Source organism: Apaloderma vittatum, unplaced genomic scaffold (assembly GCF_000703405.1).
Source record: "Apaloderma vittatum isolate BGI_N311 unplaced genomic scaffold, ASM70340v1 scaffold13080, whole genome shotgun sequence".
NCBI lineage: Eukaryota > Metazoa > Chordata > Aves > Trogoniformes > Trogonidae > Apaloderma > Apaloderma vittatum.
This window is the reverse complement of record NW_009694130.1, coordinates 2,602-23,798: the sequence shown is the minus strand read 5'-3', so window position 1 is coordinate 23,798 and position 21,197 is coordinate 2,602. Positions and strand designations below refer to the sequence as shown.

At 37.3% G+C, this 21,197-nt stretch overlaps 1 protein-coding gene across 1 annotated transcript; it reads right to left on the bottom strand.

Moving 5' to 3' along the window:
• Positions 1–2,113: 2,113 nt before the first annotated feature.
• KIAA1841 (KIAA1841 ortholog) lies at positions 2,114–20,937 on the bottom strand. Its single transcript, XM_009866546.1, has 20 exons — positions 20,768–20,937; positions 18,965–19,151; positions 15,774–15,867; positions 14,447–14,685; positions 13,490–13,548; positions 12,523–12,683; positions 11,561–11,647; positions 11,356–11,466; positions 9,275–9,398; positions 8,937–9,089; positions 8,572–8,717; positions 8,081–8,180; positions 6,991–7,023; positions 5,353–5,452; positions 4,477–4,568; positions 4,336–4,364; positions 4,169–4,242; positions 3,054–3,142; positions 2,592–2,683; positions 2,114–2,150 (listed from the first exon to the last, which is right to left on the bottom strand). Exons 1-20 carry the CDS (start codon positions 20,915–20,917, stop codon positions 2,114–2,116), a joined length of 2,157 nt encoding a protein of 718 aa, XP_009864848.1. The 5' UTR covers positions 20,918–20,937.
• Positions 20,938–21,197: the final 260 nt, after the last annotated feature.

The window sequence follows — 21,197 nt, the reverse complement described above, 5'->3', positions numbered from 1 at the left end:
ATTCAAGAACCTCCTGTTCCGCAATGCTGCAATTTAATCACAAATACACATGCGTGACTGAGACCATCAAACAACATTTATGCACTTAGTTCTTAGAAGTATCTACAAAAAACTCACACGCTTCTTAAATCAATAACATTTATTTCCATTAAAGCAAGACAAATTTTCAAAATTAATACAAGATAAAAATTCAAGGTGGTTGGCAAGGGGAAAGAAGACTGCACATCATGTACGTTATTTCCATATGCTCAAAAATATTTTTTAATAAAATGATACTGGCACGTAGAACTGGCACTTTCCCACAGAACAAAACCGGCGGAATTTTCCCTTCTCTTCTAGTCAGTAGTTCTACGAAAACTAAATACACCTACATGCAGCCTGCAACTTTTATAGTAAAGTTTACCATGGGAATTCAGAACAATCCTCTATCAGAAGTCACAAAACTGTAGCAAAACACTTATTCTACTGCATTTTCCTACCTGGTGGATTTTATAATACTTTTGCTTTCAACAAACAACAGTTTTCTAGCATTTATTATAGCTGCTTAAAACTGCATTACTACTTACAAACTGGCCTGAGGCATTAATAAACCCTTATTTTTATTTGACACAGATTAAAGCATTCCTGTCAAGTTACCACTCCTGCCCAAAACCAAGGCCATCGAAATCCACAGTTTTGCCTGTTGGTTTCATTGGGTTCCAAATTCACTACAGCATTGGACAAAACACACAAGAAACAACATTCATTTTTAATTTTTTCGATAAAAATCTCCTGCCTTGAAAGCAGCAGTTTCAAGTATTGCTATCCTAGTCTTCTAGCGCCTACTGAAAACCTTCAAGAAACAAGACAGACAAAAAAAGCCCAAATGGAGAGATGAGTGCATTTAAACAATGATCTCCCTCTCCTTACCCCAGCCCACCCTCCCACCCCGGATCTCGCTGACTTAATTCCAAACTCACAATTTATTGTACAGCCGCGGCCTGGAACAAGCTTTCCCTGAGCGCTCTTTCTACCTGTTTCAAAAAGTCAGAACATGTTTAATTGAATTCAACCATTATTATTGCCATTTTCTTTGCTAATATGCGACATATTTCCTAGGCGAGTTACTTCGTTTTGGTAGCCCCGGATTTTACACGTAGACAAACGCGATTTATATTGCTCCAAATACAGAACGTGAAAGTGCATCTGACTTCTAAACAGTATTATTCAGGCAGCTGTCAGAAAGTAACTAGACCCAAAAGATCTACAAGCACAAATCCTCAGAGCGATACATCTCCGTTGAAAGACACGGAATTAATGGCGTATCTGCTCGGAAATTTAGTAGCATAGCATCGTTAAGAGACACAACCGCTTTGCAGTCCAAGGTCTGGCTGTCAGAGGGGGAACACAACACTGCGTTGTGCAAGAGGAGTTCGAGAAGGAACGGGAACGAGCATTAGTTTCACACCCAAGCAAAGCAAATGTTTCATGTGCAAGATGCAACACTGCATCGTTGTGGCACTTCTGCCATCTTTGGGGGTCTAGTCTCTACCCACTACCTACCTTCACACGAACGGCAGTTGTGTGATCTACAGAAGGAAGCCTCAGAACAGCATTAAAATTTTGCTTCGACTAGTCTAAGTCACAGGTATTGTCACAGACTTTAAATGCAAATCCCCAGAGGACTGACCTAAAATGTACCATTAAATACTACATGATATAAATACACTAGGCGACTTGTGTAAATGCTGCTGACTGTATTCAGAACTCAGTAGTCTTGCTTTTCCCTTTTCGGTATTTCTAGCGTACTAAAAGGCATATTTATGTCTCCTCCATAAATAAAGCTAGGCTGATAATTTAATTTTGTCGATTTATAAAATATTTTCTATGCAACTTAACACAGTAGCCTAAAAAAGCAATCAAATTTAAATTTAAGAAATAGTATATTTACAATTAAAATAAGTACAGACCTTATTGGATCTGCATTCATTTATCGCAAAAAATAATTTACAAGGCTTAAAGTAATAAATAAGTCACTGGAAAGCTTTTGGAGATGTGCTTTCTCCATACATCAGAGTGCAGTACAGTTTCAGGAAGCAGTAATCAATTCTGGCTCAAGTTTTCTCATGAGTCCTTACGTTGGACGGCCTTGACCGAAACGGGATTTTGACCTGCATTAAGAACACAGAAGAAACAAACGTACATTATCACTGCTAGAATTTTAAATTATTGTCCAGTCAGCTCTCTAGTACATAATCAGCAAGAGTGCTGATTTTGTTTCTGGAAGGAGGCCAAAGAATAAGCTAAAGAATCTTTGCTAACACTTTTCAGTTATCTACAACGTCACAGAAAGTTTTACTGGAGCAGCAACCAACCTTCCAAGACAGAAGCTATAAAGTAGTTACCCCAGCATGGGAACAAGAGCTTCATTCTCTTAGACCTAGTTTAATTTGACAAATGAAGCTTTCACATCATATATGGTTAACCTGCTGGAAGAAGAGCTGATGCAAAAAAAAGTGTATGGAACGAGGCAGGTTTTTCATTAAACAAAACACCCTCTCACTCCCCAAACTCACACTTTCTGCTTTTTTCTTTTATTTTAAAAATCTTACCTGGCAGTCTTCTCAGCATTGCTTTGTCGTGCAGTGACCTGCGCCGAGGCCTTTATCTGAGCTTCAAGTCTAGAATAAATGCCTCCTGCATACTGGAATGCAGAAAAAAAAATAACAATCACCAAGTTTTGACATTATTCCAATTTAATCAGTGACTTCATAAAAATCCCTAATATTCAGCAGAATCTATGGCACACATTATTTTATTATTACAACCCAGTACCTGAAACCGTTGAAATCCACCCTGTTTTCTATGCCCAGTTTTTAACAGCAGTGAACTTCAGATAATTGTTTTAAACTATTTTCTCCAAGAAATCACGCTTGGAAGAAAGCGAAGATTGATAAAACTCGGTTCTTTAGCTTAAGTATTAAGAAGATGGTATTTTCATTTGTGTTACATATTTTATTAACAAGGTTCACTTTAATTCTGTAAATGCTACATTGTGACACGACAAATCTTACTTCTTTGCTGTCTTTTGACTTGACTCGATCAAGGTCTCCCAGTCTCATTTTTATCAAGTGCCCTGTAATCTCTGACATTCTTCTCTGATCTGTCACAAATAAAAAGAATATTTAGAACTGACATTTTCCTTGCTGCTGAATTCAAAAAGAGAAGAGTTAGATGTACATCTTGGTGATATTCTATTTGTAAAAGTAGCTTTCTTTTCAGCTCATATGAAAATCTTGAGCAACCAAGACCCTAGATCCTGATGCATAATGTAGCTTCAGCAGCGGATACCAGAATCAGCCCGAGGCACTACACCGAGATGAAAAAACTACAGGAATGGTTTTAAGGTAGAGGTTTTCAAAACAGCAAAAATGCACAAGTCTCAGGAAAGATTCAAAAAGCTGGAACAAATCAACAGAATCCTGAATATTTTTAGCCAAAGACTGGGAAAGCAAATGTTTATCTATCTGCACAGACAACAAAGGGCACAGGGATGCAGGAAAAATTATTCACGTACTTATACAGCAATCAGATGACACAACTACAATCTCTGTAGGTTACGTGCTGGCATTCCAAATAAACAACATAAAACAAGCTAATACAGACACTTATATAATGCATTTCTTATTTTTTCTCCTGCAAATTTCAAACTCCTTTCCAACACAGCAGGTCCAATTCTGCCCATTTATTTTTTCAATCTGTGTGCAAGACTGCAACGCATAGTTTTATACAGCTTCCTTTTCATTTTTCCTACCACAAACATTCTTTCTCCTGTAGAAGAGATGAGATTGCTAATAAACGCCAATCAAATCCTCAAGCAGCATTTTCAAAAAGAGTTTCTTGCTATATGAATACTTTTGCACAGTTAGGAAGAGTCCAAGATTGCTGTGTGATCTGGATCCAGTGGATTACTAATGGCAGGCCTAGTCGAAATCTGCTCTTTTCCAAATGAGGAGAAAAAATAAAATTAAAAAACCCCCACTCAAAACACTATTCCTGTATCTCAGATAAATTCAACCTACAAGTTTCTAATTAGCTAGACTTGAGAATTAGTTGTTTTTTATATGAAAGAGTAATTTTCTTTACACAATATTAACTTTATGAAAGCTAAAGTCATGCAAGAACAGACCATCTTCTCTTTGAGCATCTTGGTTGAATCTTAGTGACCTTGAGGCATCCCATTTGTTCTGCTGCATACTCACACTGGTTAGAAAAGAAAGATTGACATGTTATTAGCAAGTTTTCAAAAAGGGATATACTAAAAGCACATTCTCCAGAACTTCAAGAAATACTTACATGAATGGAGATGCATCTCGAGAACTTGACTGTCGAAGAAAGAAAACCACATTAAGTATGTTTTAAGATCAAGTTCACAACTTCAGAGAATTCCTCCTCATTCAGTTGACACAGAGGCTGGCTTCCCAGCTGGGACTTTACCTTATCAGATGGCTTCTCCTTTTTCTGAACACTAGGTGAAGAAATCACTTTCTTCGGGTGCTTGGAGGATTTCTTTAACTTCTCTTTTCTCCCTGCTAATTGAAGAAATAAAGTGGTTACATGTAACAGTACGACTGTTCTGTGGTAAAAATAAAAGTGCATGTACAAGGTACAAGTTTGACTATATTAATTCCATCAACAAGCTCTGAATGACATCAGACCACGCAAGTTTAAAGTTAAACTACAAAAACTTTCATTCAGCATTTTTATTTATTTATTTTCTAAAAGCAAGCTGGTACACTCCAATCCCTTCGAGTGAAGACAAAAATTAAAAAGAACTGCCTCTGTTCAAATGAGTCATTAGTACAGTGGAAAGGAGAAGCTGCTTTTTGGCTTTCCATGTTCCTAAACCCCTTATGATATTAAAGTCAAAAACAAACAAACAAACAAATCTGTTTTGGTCATATAGAGCTTATCTTATTCTAGCCACATTCATCTGCCATTCCACTAAGTAACCAGATGAATAGTCTGCAAAAATATAGCTGTGTAGCTACTGTCTTTTCTTCCAAAATTTATCTACATGAAACTTCATAAAAGTCATGTGACAGTGTTTCCTGTGAAATAGGCCCTTGATAACTCTGAGGACATCTCAGGCTTGAACAGCTGCAGTTTTCCTCATTGACCAGTGATTTTTGATGGCACTGAACAGTGGGGTAATTTGTTTCTAAACACGGAAAAATTAGAAATAAAATTCAAGTAATGTTAGTTTTTATTTTCAAAGTGCCTTATGTTTAAAATTTGTTTACAGAATAATTCTGCTGCCTTGAATCCCTATTGCTAAATTCCAGGGACAATGACTGTAGAGACTTGTTGTACCTGGTTTCCTGCACACTTCTTCTTCATCCCCCACTTCATCCTCAGTGACCTCCGAGCCAGTGGTATACTCCTCTTCTTCAGATAACAATGACTGTTGTTTCTAATCAACAAGAAGAGAGTGCAACAGATTGTAAATCAGGCTTGTTTCCTATTAAATGACACAGTAAATCTGTCCTGAAGGAGTTGACTTCAAACATAGCTCCACACTTCAGTGACATAACTGCCCGCAGTTAGGTCTGAGAATGTGATTCTCAGATGTTGAGAAAGTAATTTCAAATCTTTGCTTACGATATTTTGATAAATGCGTTTATTCATGTTTCTTCCAAGTGGTCAAACGTTGCAAGGGGTTGCCCAGACAGGCTGTAGAATCTCTATTTTCAGAGATGCTCAAGATTTGACAGGCTACGACCATGAATAAAGTGCTATAGAGCTTTGAGGTTGTATATCAGTTTGAAGTTGGCCCTGCTTTGAGAGTGGAAGTATTTTAAGATGACCACCAGAGATCCCTTCCAACAAGTATTATCACATGATTCCATGTTTAATACCCAATGTATTGCTGACTGTATTATTTTTCTAGTTAATAAGAAAATTTATGTTATGGTAGCAAATGTCTGAGGCTAGCCACATCATCATAGACTCCAGGAAACTACAGGTTCAAACAGTTCTACTGAGGCTTACTGCATCTTGCAAACAGTAATTACACACCACAACGCACACACATCGCAGTGCACTTCAAGTACACACAGACTGCACACCCCAGTGCATTAACAGTTTATTGCAAATTGGTCTGGAATATCTGGTTGGCTTTTTTTTTTTGTTAACTCACCCTAAAAATCTAAGGGTTTTTTTTTTTTCCTTCTCTCTCTTCTACATCATCATAAACTCCAGGCTCCAATATTGCAACAGATGGGGTCACAGTGAATAGTTCCTCACTCTTCAGCACAGAATAATGAAAATATTCAGGAATGTGGTGTTTACATTGTTTGAATACACACATGTATCTTGGGATGAAGCTTAACATGGACTGCAAGTTCAAAAAGTTTAGGACTGATGAGGTTTTCTTCCAAGAACAGTCTTATCAGAGGACACTAGGAACATCAGACTGCAACATAAATCCTCAAGAGCGGCAGAGGTCAGCTGCTGCTCTCTAGCATTTACATACAAAAAGAGTAAATCGTGATATCCTGTGCTCTTGAAAGAATAACTCCCCCTTTTCTGCATTTTGCTAGTCCCTCAGCTCGGAGTAAAGCTTTTGCAACAAAGCAGCAGCATAAAGATGACACAAAGCATCTCAGACAAGCCATCAGAGACAGACTCTTGATTTTGATAACTTACATGTCTGTCAGCCTAATTAACTATTATGAACTGATGTATGCAGTGCTGATCCATTTTTGTTGTCATTTACAAAAACATGTAAAACCTATTTTTAATTTTTCTTCCAGCCAAAGTAGTACTTGACACATACTTTATACTTTCTTGTAAAAAGTGTTGCTGTACTGCAACCTCAAATTAAAGCAAAAAAGAATACATTTTTTCTATCAAATTAATTAAGAAATAAGGAAAAAAAAATTCAAAGCTAGTTGTCTGCCAGTGCAAACAAGCAAATATTTAAAATTATGAACAAAATATTTTACTAACCAGCTGTAAAGTCCAGTTCTTCAGAGAAAGAAACTGTAGCCATAGAAAAAGAGAGAAAGGCATGTAAGTTAAAGAACTGATAATAATTTTAAAAAAGAGAAGCGGTATTCTAGAAGTATGTTATAGTACAGCAATCTACACTGGTAACTCCTAGAAGGCCCGCTCTCCCATCTTTATAGATTTTGGTGGAATGACTCACCTCAAACAGGTTGTGAACTGCTGACCGACTCGGGGCAGTGAATTTGAAATCATGTTTTAACGTGCCTTGCCTTAACACTAAAAATATTTACAGCTGATTTTAATAAAAAAAAACGCAAAACCCAACAGCCCAGGACAGAGCAGGCAGTTACGTACCAGATCATTATGGATTTTAAATTTAACAGCCTCCCACATTTTTTGCAGGAGATCTTCTGATACCCTGAAGTTCTCATGGCATCAGCAGTGTTGTGCTACCATAAATATCATTGAACTCTGCACAATGGGTGCAGAACTCCAAAATCTTATCTTTGCATAAAAGCTCACTTTAAAGCAGATGCAGTAATATAAACAGTCTCCTTAAACTTGCCTTAGAAGGTGTATTTGTTGACCTGATAATACATGATATAATGTATGTGCATCACAGTTCTGCAAAGTAAAATTTTTCACATCTTGGGAAAACCAAAACAAAATAAGAAAAATTATAACAAAAAACTCCAACCAAAACATGATCCAAGTTATCCTTCTTCACTTATGGACATGTAACAGTCATGTGGACATATCGAGATAGCTCAGTGGACAAAACAAAGGCAATAATTATTTAAATATTTGCCATGTGATGTATTTTAGAGTATGACTATATCCATAAGCATCATCAGTTTAAGAATGAGGTGGAGAATTATCTCTGATATACTTCCAGCAGATAGAGCGAAAAGTTTCACCTTTTCACCAACCAGAAATTTTGCGCCTATGCTATCCTGCAATGCTCAGCAGTGCACTTCTTCCTCCAAAAACATATGTGTTTTGTTTTTATTATAAGTTTTTTAATGAAATATCCTTGTAATGAATCCTCATCATTAGAAAAAAAAGGGGAAAAAAAACCATTAGCACTCACAGCATTGATTTCTCCTGTTTTGGGACCCCACGGCGTATTTGGTTCTACAAGCACATCACACTCAATGCCTTTTTCATCACAGAGCCCAATACCAGAATCACTTAAAGAGAAAACAATACCAGAATCACTTAAAGAGAAAAATATGAAACGAAAATGTATTCTTCTATTTCACAGCTTCAGCATCGGTGTCTCTTTATTCATTATTCATCAAGAAAGAAAAGAAACCGCGAAGTCAGCCACCTATTTTGATAACAATCCATTAAAATAAAAAGATAGTAGTAAATGCTTGTGGAGGATGACTAAATGCCTGCTTGAAATGTAAAAGGGAAAAGTACTTGTTCTTCTCTTCCCCATTTCCAACCAAACAATCAAAATCAACTTATCTTTAAAAAGTCTTATGTCCTGTTTTAAAATGGGAGACAAATGAACAGTGCACAAGAGTTAAGTGTCAAAGGAGAAGTTATTTCAGGAACATGATACAACGTTCTTACCTATTCTCATCCTTAGTGAAAGGAACAACAATAACATCTCTGTGATGAAGCAGGTCATTCAGTATTTTAGTAGTTTGAGATGGCAAAGGATCCTCATCTTCATTTCCTGAAGGTAAATCAACCATGTGATCCCTCACTTTGCAGCCCTGTGACACCGACACACAAAAGATCAAATATCGAGTTAAAGGGAAGAACTGATTTCACCGAGTTCAATAACAAAAGCTCAGGTTTTGCACTCTTGTGAGCCTGCCTTGGGACACTGCAACAATTTACAATCCTTGTTTTGGAGAAGATCTAACACATTGTTGCCCCTCCGCCCTCGCCACGTGTTACACTCTTTTAACAGCCAGCGGGTATTTAAGTACCTTTGGGAGGGTTGTAGGATCAAATCGAAGTACTTTTTGGTTACAACACGGATACACTCCAGTTGCAGCCGAGCCCAGAGCACTTGCTACACCTGGATAAAGAACTGGCTGCGAGTGGTACTGGCAATGGGAGAATTCAGTACACAGGAAAGACTACATAAGAATAAAAAGAGATGAGAGGCAGGATTACCTATGGAAGTCAAAATTTTGCACTACAAAAAACATAAACCAAGCCTCGTTGCCATACGTTTTCCAAACCGCTTCAATCCCTGCCTTATACCCCCCAAAAGTCACCCACAATAAGCCACCTGCAGACAAACAAGTGAAATCACACTAACTTGGTTACATCTCGAGCAGGTCAACCAATTGACAGTCCCCCAAAGGCGCCAGTAAACATCTCGCCAAGATTTCAATTCCTCGTGAAGGCCAATTAAGTACTCATGGACTTCCCAGGTTTTGTCTCTGAAAAAGCAAAAGGTCAGTCCTAACCCTGTTCAGATCCTGCCACCAGAAAGGTGAGGTGGAGAAAGCGCAGAACAACCCGCGCTCCACTGGTAAAAAGTCGACAGAAGAGTTTAGAGCAAGAAGGATGCAACATGGAACAATCATTAATAAAATCAGACTGACAGGACAGCCTATATTCTTTCATATCATCCTAAATTTACTAACGACAAAAAATTACAGACCAATTAATCTCAAGCTCCATATGCAGCAAATTTATAAGGTAAGATAAATATCAAGCCTCTTGGAAATCAGGAGAACCATAAATCAGAGGAAAACCCAATACACAGAGCAGAAGAAATCAGAATACGCACATGCTAACAAAGTTCAGACCTATGGTAGTTTTCCGTCTTTAAAATAATATGTTGTGCAACAGAAGCAAAGTATTGCCATTCTATTTTATAAGCCAACATGTTTCTATGTATCTGCAACACAACAGCACTTACTTAGTTAAGAATTAAAGTCTGAAATATAAAACCATGTCTTTCTGATGAATAGATGTATCCTGAATTTCTAGTCTTAAAAATGCAGACTTTGGTCCTTTCTGGTGATAAAATGAGACACTCCTCCTCTTCAGAATTCAAAAGAGCAAATGCAACTTGCACTGGTGCATGTTCTTTTCAGAAAGTGCAGATACTGTTTTCCCACAGTTTTGAGCCCTGGCCTACGCTGCTTTTTTTTTTCAGACTAAGTAAGCAGTACTTTCAACTGCAAGTTAGTTCTAGGCACCACTAGAGGACCAAAAACCTATTCTGAAATCATTAAAGACAGGCTTGCTCATAAGCCTGAAATCATTAGTAGCCAGCATCACTTCACCTAATGAATGGGAAACGGATTCTGCGTAGAAAAGCAGTCACAAATACCACAAGGCAAATAATCAGAACCTAAATAATCCTCCGAGCAACTTTAAAACCTTGCATATTTATACACTAGGAATTGCACAGCAGCCTCACACAGTCAGCTTAAGCGCAGTAATACCGTTAATGAATTTTACGTGGCTAATCACCAATGATCCTAACAGGTCAGGACAGGGTTCCAAGATTCAGTTCTATTTCGGCTGTTGGGCAGAAATTAATCCACACCTTGGAATTGCTGGTGGGAGGGAACACTAAACACGTGTTATCTTGGGAGCTGATGCTGAATCGTGTTTTGCTTGTTCTGAACGAAACAGAAGTAATGAGAAAGGTTTCCTGTTATGAATTTCCCACCATCTTCCTTAAAGGGGGCATGTGGGGAGGGAGGGAACTGCAGCTGATCACACACTGATGTCCATTAAGACAAGAATCCGGCTGTTCACAAACATGGATCAAACAGGCAGAACTGAATTAAACATTCGTACCAAACACCTCAGGCATACATACAGAGCAGGTCGTGGAAGCTGCTGTGAAAAATATTTTAGAACAGAAAAAAAACTGGGAAAGTTTATTTATAGTAGTCTTTAAGCATGCTGAGTATTTGATCGAATACTGTAAAGTCAGTCTAGAAAACAATCCAGTATTTCTTTGCTGGCAGAGATGGATCTATCATTCAATAACAAACCTAGTAGAAATGTAGCCCTTTATTTACTTTGTCAATAACTGCACATCTTAAAACACTTTGATGAAAGAATGAGCTGATTATTTTCTATTTAAGGCAGTACAGCCCAAAATAGCCCTTCCAGTAATCATGGCTGTAGTTTTCCTGTTTGCTTTCAGCAGCAGCACTGCTGAGTGGATTTCAGAAGCACATCATCATAATCGTCCTTTATTTGCTTTTGGCTAGGTAATATAAGAAGTTGAGATGTTTCATACTGCTCTCCACGTATCTGTGACTTCATTTTGTAATGCGTTTATCTGATAATTTATAAACACGTAGTATTTTGTAAAATCACCCCAAAATCATGTAGTTGAAGAAACATTTTAATGTATATATTCACTACCTTATATGAATATAGACAATATTTCCATGTTGATCTATGTTGATTTTTCCTGGTACACAAGGAATTCTTCTTTCAGTCTCTTTAGTTAGCAGCTTTTTACATAAACAACACCTAGATTATTTAAAAAAAAAATACTATAGTAAGAGCAGGACTTCAAAACACAAACTCTTCTTGCAACTGAAGTAGTAACATAAAAAGACCACACCTGTATAATGTTGCTGCATTTCCTCGAGAATCTGGATTTAGGTACTCCGGACCAAACAGTCTCTCAATCTTCTTGCAGAAAAGTTTACTATTAATGACAGCAACACAGTTTACTCATTAGAAAAAACTGAAAATTGCTTTATGTATAGTGAGACAAACAATTATACTCTGACAACAAGCAGAGTCACAATATTTCTCTCAGAATCTAGCTTTTAATGGGATTTTCCTTTAAACTAATCTGTTTGGATAACTGATTTCTGACCTGGGCATCTCTTCTTTTTACATGGATGTGAAAAAAGGAGATCCCTTACTTTTGTTTTCTTTTATTACATTGCTTGCCAATATAAACTGCCAGTTTCTACCTTGACTACAAGACTTTTTATTAATGAATACTTCTGTGAAATCACACTTAACTTTAATTCTAAAAGCTTTAATGTCTTCATCCTTGCTGATTAAAATCCTTACTTTTCCCTTGCTTGTCTGTCAGTCTGTCCTCCAATAATTTGCCCTTATATTGATAGCAACTAAGTGGGAGTTGTTATGTATGAAATAGTGTTTCATCACAACTACTCAGCCTTCCAGCCATCCTAAATTCTATGTTGAAACATCAGAGTTCACAGGATGCCAAAGTCAAACCATTCTCTACCAAGTAGGAGCATGTCATCCCATAAAAGGTTTCTTACCCTAATCCTGTCTCTCACATGAGAATTCATGAATAATTTGCCAGTGCCACATGCCTAGTTTGGCCTTTCCTACTGCTCATTTCCCATTAAAAAAAAATCTCTTTCCTTTTGCTCACAATTTTAATATGCAATTCTGAAGCCACTTCATGATATTCTGTGTTAAAGATACATTATATGAGAGTATAAATTGTATATATGCCACTTCGAACCCCTTTGCTGTTCTGAAAATGATCCAAAAGCCTGACAACACTTAGTAGCTTATTACAGGGCAAAAAGTTACCTCTTAAATTTGTCTCTTTTGTCCTTCAGTTCTTCCACTTCATTGTGGGTGAAGAGATCAGCAATGTGTGTAACAAGATTAGCATTGATACAATTCATGTTACACGGCGTGGCTACAATAGCGTTCATATTTTTGTGACAATAATGAATGCATTTTTCCACCTAAGAAACACAGAAACAAAAAAAAAAAAATCAACCACATTAAGGAATTCTAGAAAAGCTCTCACAAGAGATTTTTAGCTTTTAAAGTGTGGTGTTTTGGTAAATTATTTCAGTTAATGTTAGAAAAAAAACCCAACTAATAAGTCTCAGGTTTGTCTATAGGAGACTGAGTTAATGTGACTCTGAGTTTATGTTCTCCTCCCAAAGGTTTCTACAGACCAAAAACCAGCTCCACAAATGTTTCATCTTCAGCAAGTTGCACCTTTCAACTGCTTGTAAAAAGAGAACCACAGTAGAGATTGTACACAGCACTGCCTGGATCTCAACTTAAACAGCTGCGTTTACTGTGTATTTAATTGTGGGTTGCCCCAATGACAGAACTTTTGACAAACATTTTAACAAAAAAGTCAGTAGATATTACTTATGCTAAGCTGGAGAACCAGATCCTAAACTCCAGAAGTGTCTTTCGTGTAAAAAGGAGATAGAATAAAAATATTAATTGATTGAATCTTTTCTGATAAAACCTATCAGAAGTCAGACACTTGGTGCTACACTAGATCAGTCATCAGAAGGCAAATCGAAGATCCCTCTATCACGTTTAGAAAAACCTACTGTGTAAATTTTCCTGCATTGAGATTCTACAAATATTAGATTACTGCACTGAATAGGAAAGGTAGTAAAAATCTCAAAACATTCTGATTGCATCATCTGCTCATGTAACAGTCAAAGCGTAACAAACAAGCTGTTAGACACCTGATAACTAACTGTGCCTTTGTGGAAGAGAAACTTTATTTCTTAATACTCACCAATGAATCCATCTTCAAAAACTCAGAAGAAATAAGAATTGATACGACATTTGATGGTTCTAAAAGGCAACAAAAAAGGTGGCTTTTTTTACATTAATTATTATGATCATTTCATATCATATAATTCATATTATAATATTAATATAATAGTATAGTATAGTATAATTCATATAATTTCGTAACTCAAAACAGACATGAAACGTACAGTGGCAGAGTATTACGATACCAATCAACCTGACATTTCATCTCCCCATATGCAGAGCATTTTCAATCTTAAGAAACAAAGTTTCAGTTTATCACTTAGGCAGCAGAGTACAATTACAACAAACCAGAATTTAAAAAAACTTAGAAGAGCAGCTTCATAGGGGTACAATGACTAAACAACTACACAACAAGACTAACTTTCTTCTGTAGCAATCATACCCAGCTGAGATTTTGCTTAAAATAACTTTTGCACTGCAACTGTATTCTCTCAGTTTGCCTATACTTTAAAAAATGGCATCCAAGTCTCATAAAAAGATTTGATGCTTGCATCAAATTCATGAAGGCGAAAGGTCTTCTATCATTGTCTCAGACTGCATTGAAATTTTAGAAAGGCAAACAAAACAAAACCCAACAACCATCAGTGTTTTAAAACCACTGCTCTGCTCTTGTTCAGGAGCTGTCTGTAGAATTGTAATTAAAAACAACAGATCCCAAAATATGAGTCCTTTTTCACTGCTTCAGCTATCAGGATGTTTCCTCAAAACTGTCAGTGTTGACACATCAGGGACATCTGCTGTGGTGACCAGAGGATCCCTGTTGAACCATTTTTCTAAAATATTACAGGCTTCAGGGTAACAGTCAGAAACAAAGAGACTGGGGCTGAACTGTGCCAAACCCATTAATCTTCCATTAGGACAGAACACAAAGAACCAACAACAAATGGTCCACGTGCTCTTTTGTTTTTTTTTTTACCTAAAGTGGGCATTTCATGAGCTTCAGAATCTTTAGCGTTCCTTTTAACATATCTGATCAACCAGTCAAAGATGTGAACGTCACAATGCACTGAGATGTCCACCTCTTCCCAGCGCTGTGCATCCACCGACAGATACTCTGCGAAGTATTTCATTTCCGAAATCAAAAGGTCTCGAGGACACACAAAATCTTCTTTCAGGTTTTTCGCTTCGTCACACACATGGATCACCATATTTGGCCTCAAAAAGAAAACAAGCCACAGACTGAATTAGGACTGTTAAGCCAATTAGAACACCAAACTCGATCAACAAAGATCTCATCACCCAAGTCTGGGTCCCACATTGCAACACTGATGTCACTAACAGGTTTTTATTAACTGCAATTTGTTTTCCTTCTGTTATTAACTCTTAATGCAAACTACTAATAGAAACTATGGTCAGATAACATTGTCAAACAGAGAACACAGATGAATCTCCTCTGACATGGTGCCATTTAGTTGCTAAGGACCGGAGAAAGAAAATGACTAGCTCCAGTTCCAAATTTTGTCACCAGTTTTTTATGGAATACCATCTGAATGACATAAAGAACGTATTTGCTCTCCCTTTTTAAAATTATCTTGAAAAAAAAGGCAGGTATATGTATACATCTAAGTAACTGAGGCATCAAGGACAATAACCATATACAATGACAGTTTTTATCTGCAGAAACTAAAATTGTATTATTGTATATTAAAATGTCTATTTGTTAAGAAAAGGTCAAAGCTAAAATCAGTAAATGCTCTCTCTAGAGGAAGACGGTTACCATTAGGTTTCAAAGAAATACCTTATTCTACGTGTACTTGTACAGTATGGAAAACAGCAATGTGATAGTATGAAAAACAGTGACGTGCATGGCTATTTGCATCTGCAGTAAAATTTTTCACTTGTACTTTTCATTCACAGCTTTCTTTTCCCACTTTTACATAGGACAAATCTATGTTCACAAAATGCTACTTTTTTAAAAATCAAAATGCTATTGAACATCAATCTTGTTTTATGAGTTTTTAAAATCAGGTTATGTTTCCCATTCTCACCACAACAGTGATCAATCCCTCTGAGGATCACTGTGGACAGATTTATAAATGAGCAATCTCTACTGCACCTAAGAAATTCTCAAACCTATCCAATCCCTACTGTTTCTGTAGCACTGTAAGGTTTCAAAATTTCTTATAGCTTTTATTAGAATGCTCCCAGGTGTTTTCTTTCTGATAGCAGAAAAGCAAGAGCAATTTAGGTATCTTTCTATCAGTTCTATAATGCCCTAGATAACAAAAACAAGATCTTCTTACCCCTGGCTTTCATCAGTGCTTTCTCCTCCTATATGCACAGGACCCTTCTCAGATTCTGAAGAACAATTCCTTGTGGAGGTTGTGCTGGGCCTTCCTTAAATGTAAGAAATAAAAGGCTGCATTAGAACAAAACAAGCCTGACCTTTTGCTTTTCAGCATCTTGGAAATGCAACTCAAGTAGCTGGTGGAGGGATGTCACACAACTAGCAAGAGATCTACTACCGTAAGTGCTACTAGAGAATCTAAGTTCATGTTCTGAAGGCCGTGCTCTGGGAACTGGGATCAGCAGCACTGCTGGGTTGCCCCGCACTTGGCCACAGAGACAGCTCGGTCCTGTCTCCACACAGAGCATCAAGATTCACACAGAGTCTTCAGCATCTCCTCCTGGGAACACAATCCATTCCTTCAGCTCTCCTTGTCGGCTTCGGGTCTTGAGACTCCATCACATCTAAGTCTCTTAAGATGTGTTTTTGCTAAGTTTCGCAAACACGTGGCTCAAAGCAGCAGATTATAAACAACAACACTGAAAGAAAGCAGACCGTGACATTTGTCTGGTCTTTGAGCTACATCACGCGGCTATTCCGGAAATAAAGAACGACTGTGCTTTAGTTCAGGCAGGTTACCTTCACAAATGCACTACAAGCAGTGGAATCTGGATGAAGTTTAGAAGGCCTAGTGACAAAACCCAGCAAGTTCTGCGTCAAGGTTTAAGATAACCCCAGCATTCAGACAGTAAATAACTTTTCCAACTGTGATGAGTGGATTGGTGCAATCTGAAACTCTAACAATCTTTTTTTAAATAATGAAAGGGCATACAACTGTCTTCCACTGACAAAACCCCATAAGGTCATAATTTTCCATGATTACTTCCTACTCTCAGATTTCTAGGAAAAGAGTTGCAGAAGCATCTTCTCCCTTTCATGTAATGTAAGAGGCTGTATTCTTCTGAAGAAGCCTAAAACAGACCTCTTCATCTTATGGCTAAATAACTATAGCAGACTGACACCAAAAATGATCTGGAAGCTCTACATAGTAGTTATGCCCTTCAGGAAATCAAAGTTATCACACCAGAGGCAGAAGAAGCAAAATTTTCTCCAAAGGTAGAGCCTTAGGCCGTAACAGAGGGAACACAGTTACTAAAAAGAGATTTACTAGTCAGATCCTGGTGAAGCCTTGGCAGGGGCTGGGTCAGCCACAGCTTTCAGGGCAGCTATGCCCCTGCGGGCAGATGACCCGTGCCTGCATTAAAACAGGCTTGGCAGGAGTCTTAGATTTTTAAATGCAAGTCAAGGTGTTTTAAAGGAAGAGCCTGTGGAAAAAAAATAATTAAGTGCAAGAGCTCTGCCTGCAAATATTAATAAGTGGGTTTTTTTGAACACAGTGAAGTTATTAAAAGAAATAATGCCAAATTAACAGAGATGTCTGAAATTCACCACACATTTCTTCCCATCTTGTTTTTTCTTCCTCCCAAAGCTTATATGTTGTTTGACTCTTGGAAGCTAGTACTAAATACTTTATGCAAAAGGCTACCCTAGAAACTTGTTTACTGCCATACTATCTGTTCAGAGGGACTTAACAGCAGTTTGCCTTATAATTAGCAAGTAATAAATGAGCTTCTAGAACTCAGTCAAAATCGGAATTCAGCTCAAAATTCATTTGGTCTGATTGCTCTTTCTTGCTGCTACTCGTGTCTGCAAACAAACCCAAAAAGCCCCCAAATTCTTGATCCTAACAATAAGGAGATGGGATAAATCCACTAGGAAGTCATTAAACAAAACACATTTACACCTAGGCTTTTCTCAAACACCCAATTCTTAAATATACAAGTACCTCATAAATATTAAGGTCAATTTACTCTATCCCTTGAGGAAAAAAAGAAATTATACTATTTTCATATCAACAAATTACACACAAACAGGGAAAGTGATTTCTCCAAAGCTGCAAAGAAAACACGAAAAAATCTCAGGCTAGGATCTCGTCATAGGAAACATTAAGGTATTTAACTGCATTAATACTCATTACATGCATTAAATTGTTAAAAAGAAAACATGCATTAATTGTCTAAAGAGTTCTATAAGCAGAGTTAGCTTGTTAAATGCCTACTAGGAAGCTATTAATCTTTTAAGTAGCCACCTGTGGGTGTAAGAAGCATTTATTCTACATCATGCATGTAACAAGTACATAATTGAAAGCCGATAGGAAGCATTTTCAGTCTAGATAGTCCAATACATGGGTTTCAAATATTATCTCTTAATTAGAGTTAAAAAAACATTTTATGTGTTCTGCAGCTGTTTTTTTTTCTTCTGCAAAGGTAACAGTGACTAGAAAGCTACAACTCTGTGAAGGACAGGGTAGCAGAGAATATTTTGTTTAAACAAACACTTCACTGTTGTCTTAATTTTTAAAACAGAAATTGTTTACTCCTCACTGAGGCAAATTTCTCATGCAACACATTTATCAAGTCTTACAATGCACTGAATACATCTCAGTCTACAATGAAAATCAGAGAATAACCATCACCCAGTTAATGACAACTTCTGTAAGAAGTACTTCAGGGAATGCTGACGCTGTTTCACTGTGCTGTCACTGAAATACAACTATTAGGAGTGGTCCTCTTCTGCCAGATTACTACTGGGACACGGGACTGACTGAGACATGTTTTATGTCACTGCAAGACTGTCTTCCTTCAAAAAGTAGTGACGCTGTGCTCCAGCTCCTCTGTAGCCACCTCACTGGCGAACAGCACGGCGAGCACACAGCCTTTAGCTGGCAGAAGGGTTTGACCTCAAGGGATCAACTTCTCAGCTTTCTGCAGCTTTTCCACACACAACTTTGCAGTTCTTTCAGTAACACAGCTTAACAGGATTGCAAATAGCTGTAGGTTTTAACAGTACAATGCTGGGGATACAAAACAGGGAAGTAATTTCTCTTGTTGCCAAAAATCCTGAGGATTAAATGTAAGGATTTATGCCTTTTGGAAGGTCACGCTATTAAAAATACCCAAACAGACAGCGATTCTTAATCTAAACTAACTGAAAGTGACTTCATATACGTGTTATATTATTACTTAATTTTCTTTTTCAAAGATGAACAACTACTCTTCCTGGGTGGACTTACCACTCAGGACAGAAAAGCATGCACATACTGATTATAATCAAACCCAATATATGTCAGAATGACCGAAAACATACCAGATATAGTAATGGAATCCTGCCCAATAGCAGGCTCCTGAAATTCTGTCTGGGTATCGAGCAAGGAGGATTTGATGTACGTAGCTAAAGTTTCCACAGGACTCCCACCAGCAGCCATCAGGGGATTATACTGGTTGTCAACAGGTGAACTTCCACTGCTTTTTAGTTCATCAAACCTTTTTGCACACTGTCACAAGATTAAATGATAGGACAATGAAGCAGTAGCTTTCAGTACATTTTTAATAACTATGATTTGAGAAGGATATTGTATTTCATAACTATTGCATGTCAACAGTTACTGATATTAAACTTACAAGCCTTCCTACTGCGTTAGTGGTATCAGAAAAGTACAAAAATACACAGTCAGATAAGATTTGCCATAATTAAACTCTAACAGAAAAAGGAAAAGACACGATAGAATCTGTTTCAACCATTATTTTATTAAACTCTGTGATTTTAAGTCTGATCTTCGCAAGGAAAAGTTATGGGAAGAGTTTAAATCCTCATTTGTAAACAGTCAAGTATTATTAGAAGTAGTTATAGTAGTTGGCTCATAATTATTATGCTTTTACTTTATGAGTTCCATTCTGATTTGGACAAAAGGAACTGGTGGTTTCCACTGCAGTTCTATTAACTTTCCACTCTTGTTTTGATGAACTAGAAAGTCTTACCATTTTCTAAATTTGTACCAACATAATGACAATTTTCAGTTTGGTGCAGCACAATCCTACCCACAGGTAATTTACACATACAAGTAAACGTACTTAGTTCTATGGGTGATCCTCCCGTGACACAGCTCCATCAGACACAACCAATCATATTATTAATACGAAGAGAAAGCTTTGATACTTTTAGAATTATTTGCTTAAAACGCCTGGTACCGTCTGCAAACCGAAAGGCAAACCATAGAGTCCCCTCCAAGAACTTTGCCAAGCACCTCAAAGGCTGTAAAATTCCACAGAAGTTTCTACTCCCAATCATTCACTTCTGTGTTCTAAATAGAAGGTTACAGGGGATGCCCGGCAGCAACGCTGTAAATGTGAGCTGACACGTTTGATTAAGTTTTCAGGATAATGACGACCACTGGCTTGTTTTCTTCCAGTTTTGCTGAATCACAAGGGCAAAAGACCTTTTCATCTCTTAGCTTACTTCTCCTCAGAAATGAAAAATTCAGGAGCTACTATTAAAAAAAAAAGAAGTGAGCGTTTCACCAGGAAATTCATCAATCCAGGGGACATTAAGTATATGGAGGTACTAGGTTCCTCCAAGTCTATTCCAGCCAATGAAAGAAAAAACTCCACATCTTGTAGGACCAAGCAAGAGGCAACTGCACTCTTAACCACCTCACAGATATCTGCAGCTTCCTTAGAATTGTAACGAAAAGATAGAAAGTTATCAGTTTTTCTAGTAAGTATACTACAGTCTATGTGGGGTTAGTGGATACTGCCATCCTTTCCATGAAAATCTTCACTATGTAATTTGAAATAAGCTAGCACAACTACGTTTTTTTTATTCCATTATTTTTAATTTTTACTTTCCAGTAATTTTTTTCTTATGCTATATCAGTTCTTAAAATAAAATGCAGAATGTATTTCTTAATTTCAATGTTCAGGTTTTGCAGAAACAAAACCATTATTTTTTCAGTCTACTGCTCATTTAACATTTTTTATTCTTTAGGTGTAAATAACTTCAGGAAAAAAATAAAATGAAATCCATTAACTTCAATTTCCCTCCCTCTTCCAGAGATGTTTTCTTCATAAAGTACTGCTTAAAGCATACAAAATCTTTTATAAGTAAATTCACCTCTTTGGATGTATATCCTGGAACTAGCCTGGCCACACTGTCCCAGTTGATAGGCTGAGGAACACCGATTAGGGAGCACAGGATCATATCCAAAACCATTTGATTGTTGTCATACAGAAAGTTATTGTTTTCTGAAAATCCACGACTCATCTTTGGCTACTTAAGCCTAGAAGAGAAAAGGTCATTAGCAAGTCTCACTGCATGGGTTGCTAAAGCTTAATCCCCATTAATTGCAGCATCCCATACATTACTACAGGAACTGTTTCCCACAGCATTACAGGCAAGTACTAATGCGTTACTTGACAAAATGTACATATTCATATCTGCATCCTCCAAACCCTGGGGGGAGAAACAGATGAGAAAAACACACCACAACGAACTCAACAGCAGCAGGCACTACCCGTCGTTCCTTTGTGCTCTCTGTTTCCAG

Bases quoted from the DNA above. Each gene is read 5' to 3' on its own strand.
- KIAA1841 (XM_009866546.1), bottom strand. From the start codon at position 20,917: ATGAGTCGTGGATTTTCAGAAAACAATAACTTTCTGTATGACAACAAT. The intron at 7,024-8,080 runs GTGAGTGCTAAT...CTATGGCTACAG, and splicing joins AAACAGGAGAAATCAATGCT to TTTCTTTCTCTGAAGAACTG. The intron at 4,365-4,476 runs GTAAAGTCCCAG...TTTCTTCGACAG, and splicing joins AGGAGAAGCCATCTGATAAG to TCAAGTTCTCGAGATGCATC.